Genomic DNA, 10178 nt, shown 5'->3' on the forward strand with positions numbered 1-10178 from the left:
TCTGTCTCCTTGAATTATATTAACTACCAGTATATGAGGTGTAGCCAATGTAGTCCCCTCCAGACGCTCGTGGACTACAAATCCCATCATCCCTGGCCCCTGGCTATGAAGGTAAAGGCTGTTGGGAGTTGGAGTCTAACAACAGCTAGACTATATTATATCATGTTGAGGACCTTACTCTGTTCTCAGTGGACTTTCAGTTATCCAAATATATTGTTTTTAGGCTCTAAACTAAAGAAACTGAAATATCTTCGGGTGTCTCTGTGATGTAACTCCTTGAAAAATGTACTTTATGGAACAGTACCATTTACCTTAATATCTGGGCTGCTAAACCTCATTCTTCAGCCTTCGACAGGTTTGCATCTCCGGGGAAGGAGCAATGATGGAAGGTTTCCTTCAAGTGGTCTTTGTTCAGTGCAGCCTACTTGAACAGATGGTTCTGCCTGTCTAGACCAGGGCACTGAAGCTTAACCCGAATTGAAAGGTGTTTTCCTGCTCCTTGCTTCCAGGTTGAAAGTTCTCATTTCACTTTTTCAATAAGGAGAGATTGATTTTGCCCTTGAGTTTGTGTTTTCCTTATGAACTGGATTCCCTTGGTACTAGCAATCTAAGACATTTGCTTGCATCTCGCTTACCGCAAGCCAACAATCAGGCTTGGACCCGAGGCAAAAACGACGTCTAACATCTTTTATTTTGCTAGCTAGCCAACTGAACAAAGTCTAGCTGGGGACTTTTTCTTGTCATTAAATTCGGCTCAAGCAAAATGTGCCACTGGAGTGCTTCGTAACGAATGCCTCACGCATCATGGCGATCAAACCACATGTCAGCGAGGAAATTCCCCAAATTGACATGTTGAGAGAGATGTCCAAGCTCTGTGGTATTAAGCAGCAATCCTTTTGACAGGCTGTTGATTTCATCTGTGAGGCGGAAAACTCAAAACAATGACTACTGGCGCTAAGTTTGCCAATCCCACAAGGGCAGCGAAGGATTTTATAACGGCAACTGGCTAGGCTCCACCGACTGCCAGGAGTACAGCTCACTTTTGCTTCTTGGCTTCTATCTTGTTGGCTCCAAGAAAAAACAAAAAGCTCACAGAATATGAACCCCAGGAGGCAGGCTGTCTGACATCAAACTCAACAGCCCCCAAGCAGCCATCTTAACACAGTGCCTGCTCAGATTCCAAAGCAAGAGGCCTTACTCAGACTGCATACCAGCCATTTGAGAAGATCTAGGATTGCTCTCCCCAACATGGAGCCCTCCAGATATTTTGGACTCCAACAGCCGTGCTGTTTGAGGAGGTGTAGCATCTGTAGACCACCAGTTTGGGGAATCAAGCACATTTCATCCATCAAGTGAGTACACTGAAGATTTATAACAAGGAAGAGGGAACTTGTGAACACCAGATGTTGCTGGACTGCAATGGCCATCAGCCACAGCCAGCATGGCCAGTGGCCTGGGATGATGGGAATTGTAGTCCAACAACATCTGGAGGGCCACAAGTCTCCCCAGCCCTGTTTGGTTGGCATCTGTCTGTCTCGGGAGACAATGCAAGAGTACGCCTTCAGGGGGGAAGTCAAACCATTGGAGAGCACCTGCCATGGCTGTAGAGACTGATATGGGAGAGACATGTTGAAGCAGATGAAGACATCTGCTAGGGCTGGTGCAGGTGTACCATAGCATTTCTTCATTCTGTGCTCCTCCCAGCAGTCATTTCTCCTCTGGTCATACTGGACTGTCGTGCATGTTCTCATGGAAGGACACAACCATCTTCTGCACATCCTATCTTGTTGGGCAGTGTGAAGAGTCAGTTTCAGCTGGCAAGGTCCAAGGCCTTCAACAGGTCTATGAAGGCAATGAACAAAGGGCATCTCTGCTCTCAGCATCTCTCCTGCAACTGATGCAGTGAGAAAACCATGTTGACTGTTGACCTCTAATCTCTAATGCTGCATTGTAACTTGGAATATACCCTGCTGGTGAGTGGCCGTAATCTGTTGAGAACTATGTGAAAAAAGGCCTTCCCCACAGTACTCAGCAGGGGAATTCCAGTCAGAACTGTCACCTTTTTTCTTGTAAAAGGTAAAGGTAAAGGGACCCCTGACCATTAGGTCCAGTCGTGACCGACTCTGGGGTTGCGGCGCTCATCTCACTTTATTGGCCAAGGAAGCCGGCGTTTGTCCACAGACAGCTTCTGGGTCATGTGGCCAGCATGACTAAGCTACTTCTGGCGAACCAGAGCAGCGCACGGAAACCCCGTTTACCTTCCTGCCGGAGTGGTACCTATTTATCTACTTGCACTTTGATATGCTTTCGAACTGCTAGGTTGGCAGGAGCAGGGACCGAGCAATGGGAGCTCACCCCGTCGCGGGGATTCGAACTGCCGACCTTCTGATCGGCAAGTCCTAGGCTCTGTGGTTTAACCCACAGCGCCACCCGCGTTTTTTCTTGTAGAGGGTCACAAAGCTGGAGTCACCCATGTCTTGTGGCACGGATCCTGTTTCTCAACACTGCAAGAGAAGGCCATGGATGTGCATCATGAGGGAGGAGTGGAGGCTGGCTTTCAGCACTTCTGTTGGGGTCCTGTCCTGTCCTGGGGCTTCAACACATGCCTGGGATTTGATGGCATTCTTCTGCTCATCAAGGGAGGCAGGGACATCCAGCTCTTCTAAAACAAGCAGAGTCTGAACACTGAGCACAGGGACCATGTTTTCCCACAATTACAGTTCTTGATAGTGTTCTGCCCATCGCTTCATCTGTTTGCTGCGGTCTGTGATGATCTCTCCAGCAAGGTTTTCAGTGGTGCAGTTTTCCTGACTGCTGGTCCAAAGGCTTTGTGCATTTTGCATGTGTTGCCGCTGTCATCAGCGAGCGGAATGCTCTCCCTGGCTCTAATGTATCATAATACTATCACCAACAGTGCCATTTCATGCAGCACGGCTGCAGTTAAAGCAAATATAAAATCCCATCATTTTAAATCTGCAACAAATGTTCTATTTGCAGCTTCCATTCAAAAAAAGGTGATTTACAGACCCCTTAAAGAAGAACCTTGCATGGGGCAATTTAAATCCATCAGGTACTGTGTTTCCAACTCAACTGTAGTAAAATGAACATTGCCTTAATTGTGGGTCTTACGGACTGTAGCCCAAAGGACAGAAAACTCAGACGTAGCTTGAGTTTATGGCATAAAAAAATTACTTCTTGCTATACAAAACACATCTTTGTTTTGCCAAGCTGCCCTTTACAACTGGTAATTTGGGGTGGGAGATAACGAGGAATATAGAACCAGGACAAAGATGCTAAGAGAAAGCGGAAGGCTTCCCCCTACTGGCTAAAAATTGCCATTATTACCATTCAGAGATTCAGTTGGGCACCTGCAAGTGAAAAGTATAGACTAGTATTACTTGTATGCCACTTTCGTTTTTAGGGGCTTTCTGCACAAATGTATCCCAACTATATTTCAGCCTCTGCAAGACTCTCCTGCAAGCTTCTTTGATATGAGAACAATGCTAAAACACTGTTTAGGTAGTAGGCCTGAACTGGCCGTTCCCAGCAAAACCACCTGCTCCATCCCAGCTTTCCATCTTTTAAAATCACTAAGAATCGGCAACCTGATTAGAAACCCACAATAAGGCTCACAGATCACGCTGCCTTCAAAAACAATTTCCAGAATCACGGACGAATAAAATGTTAATGTCATGTCCACATCATACATATAAAGTACACAACTTCCCCTGAAGTTTGTTTGTTAAGGATTCTGGGATTCGCAGCTCTGTGAGGGGTAAACAAACATTTGCCAGGTTTCTTTTGGGGAAGCCATGACTGTTGAAGGGCTATAAATGTGCTTTAAACGTACAGTATGGGTGTGGCAAGTTCCTGCTGTAGAGGCAGTAAAGAAAATAGCCTTGCCCCCCCCCCATGAAAACAGACAATATGATAACAGCAGTATATTCTTGAGAAAGAGAGTTAACCAGCAGATAACCGTCTGATCATCTGGAAAGGCCCTCTGAAAATCAAGCTCTTCTGCTGTTCCTCTGGGTTAGTTATTTATTTTTTCCTGCCTTAGCAATGATCCCAAATTGGAGGAGTTAATTAAACATGATCTCAGTTTGAAGAGAGCCACTCTGGTAAGCAATGTGTAATCTAACACTCTCCTAATCAGGCGCATAATTAGCAATTACACAGCAACAATAATTGCCGTTGCTCACACACACTTTCCCCCCTTTTCTTTCTTCTTCTTTTTCTTTTAAGGAAAGCACCACTTCTCCTCTTTGATCATGAGCTGCAGAAAATCCATGTCCCTTTTGACTGAAGTGCCTGCGACGCATTCAGCCTTAGCAGAATTCTGATTGGGGCGGGTATAGTGACTGCTGTCTTGCACAGACTGCAACATTTTGTTGCAGGGCAACACGTTTTATCCATGCAGCTCAGAATGGTGTACGTAATCTCTCTCCCGCACCCCTCATCACAATAATCCTGTAAGGTAGGGTAGGTTAACCAAAAATGACTGGCCCAAGGCCACCGAGCGAGTAATTTTAACCCAGCAGAGGCTTCCTAGCTTAGAAGAGCAGGTAATAGCAGCTGCGAACTAGGAATTCCAGAGTTTAAAAACCCACTTCTGCTCATTAGGAGGCCTAGAGAAGACTCAATTTCTTCCTCAGACTCCACAATCTGCAACATGGGATGATGATAATAATAGCAATAACCTATTTAGAGGGTATTGCAACCACGATGACTAAGATAAAACTTTACAGAGAAAGTTTAAATTTAAATTATATCCCTATTATTATTACTTCCTATCTGTTTAAGAATCCTGTCATTTTAACAGGAAGTGCTATATAAATACAATCTTTTGCTATTTTATTACTATTAAGGAGACCCCCACCAACCAGAAAACCTTACCCCTACAAGGTTTGCACATGTTCAGAGGCTATCTTTTAGCCAGGTGTGCACTGCCAGGTCTGCCATTTTATATATATTATGGATGCGTTTTTAGGCTTTCATTTTGTTCTATTTTTATATACTAGGTCATTTATGTTTTTGTCCTTTGTGAGTCGTTTTGGAAAACTTTTCATGGGGGGGGGGGACTAATAAACGCAATAAACAAAGAAAGAATACAGTTTTAAAACTCTAGCTTTCTAAATGCACTTTCAGAGTTGAACCCTGCCATTTCAATGGAGTCCGGGGCTCAGATCGAGTCCTTAATTATATTTAAATGACTGACAATGGAAGTGAGCAGAGGAGTGCATCTTCATAGGGTCTTCCTATAGTTGCTTTCTTGGAAGGAAATCCCATTGTGCTCAATGGGGCTTTTTTCCTAGTGAAGGGGAAGAGGTGTAGTTCAGTGGTAGAGAATTGGCTTTCTGTGCAAGAACTGCCAGGTGTAATCCTCAGCATCTTCAGGTAGTGCTGGAAGAGGCACCTGCCTAAAACCCTCAAGAGCCACTGCCAGGTAGACCAATATAAGCAGCTTCCACAACCTCGTTCAGTTTTTTGACCAGAAAATGACCTGGTTGACCGGTGTTAACTGGAACAGTAATGGCATCTCAATGGCCTTTTCATCCAGCTTCCATTAGACAGGCAATATAAATCATCCTGAGATAATGACACTGCTTTGGAGTAAATGAAGGCTATAACCAGGAAAAATCATCCACGGTCTAAACGAAGCAAGACTGAACTGATCAAATCTAGAGAACTGCTCGTTTTTATATTTAAAAATAAACCCGGGGAATCAGTCATGGCATCCTTGTTTATCTCCTAGGCTTTTCCTTAGGGTGTTGCTATTTTCATTGGAGAAATGTTGCAGGACATGGAGTTATATGTTTAATATTTTATTATGTTTTTATATATGTTGGGAGCTGTCCAGAGTGGCTGGGGCACTATTATTATTATTATTATTGAATAGGACGTTTCCATTGAAGAAGTGTTGGAATGCTAGCACTGCACCAGATACCAGCCAATGATTCTGAGGTCCTAGGATACAGCTGCCTCCACCCCACTATCCCTGCCACACACCTCTTCCATTTGTAACCACCCGTGAAGAACATTAAGAAGAAAGACCTGTTTCCTGGAGCTGAGAGCACCCTTGTTCCCCCGGCAGGAGAGTTTCATGGAGCTGGAGGTGCTGATAGAGCCCCCATGTTTGCTCGGCCGGCTAGCGTGCTGAGGGGTGGCAGGCAGCGGGTTCATGAAGAGGATGCGGGCAATGAGGCCGTAGAGGACGGTGGCCAAGCCCAGCGGGATGATGTAGAAGATGGTGAAGTCCAAGAAGTAGATGGGCATGTAGAGGTTCCTGGAGACCCGGTAGCCGCACTTGACTTGCGTGCCGTCGGCAAACAGGACTTGCGACGTGTCCACCAGGAAGAACCACATGAGGCAGTAGAGGGAGGTGAACAGCCACACGCAGGCGATGATGCGCTTGGCCCGGGCCACGGTGCAGAGCAGCTGCGCCTTGATGGAGTGGCAAATGGCGATGTAGCGCTCCACCGTGAAGGCCGTGATGGAGCAGGCCGAGATGTTGATGCCAAGATACTGCAGGTAGGTGATGCACAGGCAGCCGGCGTAGCCGTACACCCAGGAGGCCACCACTTCTGAGATGTTGGGCAGCCCCGCGGCCAGCAGCACAATCAGGTCGGCCACGGCCAAGCTCACCAGGTAGCAGTTGGTAGGGGTCACCATGTGCTTGGTGCGGAGGACCACCAGCACCACCATGACGTTGCCGGCGATGCCCACCCCGCAAATCAGCAGCACCAGCAAGATGGTCACCACTTGCACTTCCAGGGGCAACTGGGGCATCTTGTCCAGAAGAGTCTGGTTGGCGCTGGCATTGCCCACTGGAGCCCCAAAGAAGTCCCAAGACTGGTTCTCCATGGGTGGGTCCCGGTCGGGTTGTTTTCCTTGACGCTGATGGTGACTGAGCTTGATTAGGGCTCCCAAGCCAAGAGGAACTTCAGCAGGTATCCTAAGCCGGAAATGGGGGTGGGAGAAAAAGGAAGGTTAGTTGGTTAGACCAGAGTCTAATAGTTAGAAGAGGGATATTTAACTGGGAGTTCGGGTTCAGGTTACAGCTCAGCTAGGAGCTCATTGGGCAGTCTTAGGCAAGCTTATTACATCTCAGCCTCTCTCCCACGCTTCTTATATGGAAAGAACAACAGTGGCCTATCCTACAGGACTGTTGTAAAGATTATTGACTCGACAATTTCTTGCAAATCATTTTAAGACTTGGACAGGTGGCAGAGAAATACTCAGATTAGACCCACTGACTTCAACTGAATAATGAGAGATCCTTTCCAGCTTGATTTCAGTGGATCTAGAATCACAGAATTGTAGATTTGGAAGGGAACATGAGGATCATCTAGTCCAACCCCCTGCAATGCAGGAATCTTTTGCCCAACGTAGGGCTCAAACCCTTAACCCTCAGATTAAGAGTCTTCTGCTCTACCAACTGAGCTGGCAGACAATAGTAATACACTGTATTGTAATCAACAGCCACGATTTCAGTGATTTCATTCTGCAATGGTTCTACTCTGGGTGTGATTTAGTCAGATAGAACAACCATTATAATTATAATTACAATTAATATTAATTTATATTTGCAAGTTCTAAAACCCAACAAGAAGACAGAACACTGATCTCTAGGGATTAATCTGACCCTGGGAAGTGTGCCTCTGAGCATGCACAGACTGCATTTACCTCAGCACAAAGTAATTACAGCTTACCACACCCACATCTGGAATAAGGGCACAGGGTTCCAATATCAGAATGTGTGATCCCCATGAACATTTCACACACACACAAACACACAGTTTTTGACAGTGGCGACAGCATCTTCTTACTGCCACAGACTAACACAGCTTCTCTTGAAGATAGACAGCGAAGCTTCCGTTACTCCATTGTAAACTAAAATAAGAAATGATCCTGTCTCCACCAGCAGCACTGTCCAGCTCTAAAATCAATGCTAGAAAGTGTGTTTATTATCACTTGCACATTCTCTGTGAATGATTTCTGTTAACAACTGTAATTGTCACTGTCTGTACCTTCTGCACTTCCTTGCCTTCTGATCTCACTTTCACAACACTCCACCCAGCTTTGTATTTATGCACCTGAAATTCAGGGAAACATTTAATGCATCTGATGGAAGTGGGCTAGAGTTCTCAAAAGCTTATGCTGTAATAAATTTGTTGGTCTTTATGGAGACACAAGACAATGTTGATTTTGCTGCAGTTACTAACTCTACTTACTTGGGAATCCTAACCCCCTCTTAGCCCCAATGTATAGAACAGGGTTTACTCTGAGTAGACATGGTTAGGCTGCAGCTTCATACAGCAGCTGTCTCTGTGAAAATTGCTCCATCCTAGTTGAAGATAGTCTTTCTGAATCCTTCCCTGTCCTGCACCCTTGAAGAATTTCTTTAGCTCTATCTATAGCCAACAGAATATCCCAGACCCTTTAAAAAGTGTGTCCAGAGTGCTGTAGCACCAGCAAATTTCTGGTGATGTTACGTTTGGTAAGGAAGACCCCGCATCCATCAGAGGCTGACACATGTTGGCAAGGATCTTCCCTGCCTGTAGGGCATGGGAAAGAGCCATTGCGCAGTGACAGAGCACAGGAGGTCCGAAGTTCAGTCCTCAGCATCTCCTCTGCAATGGTTAGGGAAGTCAGTGACAGAAAAGATCCTCTCCCTGAGACCCTTGCCAGTCAGAGCAGATCCTTGAACTTCAACGGATGAGCCGGACCCATTGCCAAACCTATAATCTGATCTATGGTGGGTCATTATTAATTACTTAATTAAATTTATATACCGCCTGTTGTCCGTAGATCTCAGGGCAGTTCACATCATAAAATTACAATATTACAAAAACACAAAATATGTAATTAAACAACAACAACAAACCAACAATTCTTCCTTATAACAGCAGCGCTACTCCCACTTTGCAAATACACGGTTTATGCGTATATATCTGTGTATATATACAGAGAGGCTGGGAGAGCGAATGAAATTAATCGTTAAGTCCAGTCCTTTTTTTCTCTCTCCTAAAAAAATGTTTAGGGGTACTCTCATTTTCCTACTCATATCGAAATACTGCCCCTCAATGAGGCCAAACTTAGATTTGCAAAATGTTTAGGGGTATGCGTACCACTGCGTCCCCCCAGAAAAAAGCACTAGGTTCAAGTTGGGTCGGAAAAGGCTGAAGGCAGCTGGAACAGACAACGGACCAATGGCTCAAATCAACAGAAGGCAAAAGCTCACGATATGCCCCATAGCTCTCACGTCACTCGACTTGTGTCAGCCTCGAGGGTGCCACAGAGCTCTTTTTGGGCTGCAGGAGATCGCGTCGGGGGTCCGGCGGAGCGCGAGCTGGCTTTGGGACTGGCGCGCACATGGGCGCACGACGGAGGGGAGGACGCGCGTACCTGGGAGAGACCTCGCCGCGCGACGCGCCTCGCTCGCCGCAGCCCGGAACCAAACTTGGGAGTCCCAGATGCGCACAGAGGAATGCGAGCAAGTAAATCCAAGCGAGGAGAGAAGTGGGGATGGGGGAGAGTGAGAAAGGAATGAGATGTGGGAGGGGATAGAGAGAAAGAAAAGGGACCAGACAGAAGGAATCCAGGAAAAGTGAAACTTTACCATTGGAAGGCAGCGGCTCCGGCGCGGGCATCCGAGGGCGCGGCTGCGTCTTGGAGCGACTTCCTACCTCTCCAAGTCTCGTCCTTCTGCCTGTCCGCCCGCCTTTCCCTGGCTTCGGGTATTTACAGCGACCCGGAGCTGCCGCAGTCTGCTCAGCATCTGCCTGCCAGCCATGGGTGGGCACCCAGGCACCTTTGCCAGCAGCGGGGTCCTAGCGCCCCCTCGATGCGTTTGGGGGAGGCAGCGAAGGATGATGATCCGGGGCGAGGGGAAGATCCTCCAGTGGAGACCCTGTTGGTCTTCCCTCCGTGGCTGAACCCACCTACCCACCAGCGCCTACTCCTCCTATCCCATGGCGCAAGACCAGCCCGTCTGGCCATCCCACGCCGCCCCACCCAATCGCAACCGTAGCTGGCAGGGGGTCGTGCGCCTTTAAGAGCCGCAGTGCAGGCAGATGCTCAACAGGGAAAGCTTCCCTCTGTCCCTCCAAACGAGGAAGAAACTTCACCTGTTGATTTTCGGCCTATTTTTCAGCTGATAAAGGCACAAGTGGGTG

General features: G+C 46.9%; 1 protein-coding gene across 1 annotated transcript in view; it reads right to left on the reverse strand.

Moving 5' to 3' along the window:
* LOC128416415 (thyrotropin-releasing hormone receptor-like) overlaps window positions 1–9851 on the reverse strand; it is a 28392-nt gene extending 18541 nt beyond the window's left edge. Inside the window, exons 1-2 of the mRNA XM_053394137.1 lie at window positions 9623–9851; window positions 6055–6955 (exon numbers count right to left, since the gene is read on the reverse strand). Coding sequence (XP_053250112.1) covers window positions 6055–6864 — 810 coding nt within the window. The 5' untranslated portion in view covers window positions 6865–6955; window positions 9623–9851. The remainder of the gene's footprint in view (window positions 1–6054; window positions 6956–9622) is intronic.
* Between the last annotated feature and the right edge of the window lie 327 nt (window positions 9852–10178).

This window comes from Podarcis raffonei, chromosome 6 (assembly GCF_027172205.1).
Source record: "Podarcis raffonei isolate rPodRaf1 chromosome 6, rPodRaf1.pri, whole genome shotgun sequence".
Lineage (NCBI taxonomy): Eukaryota > Metazoa > Chordata > Lepidosauria > Squamata > Lacertidae > Podarcis > Podarcis raffonei.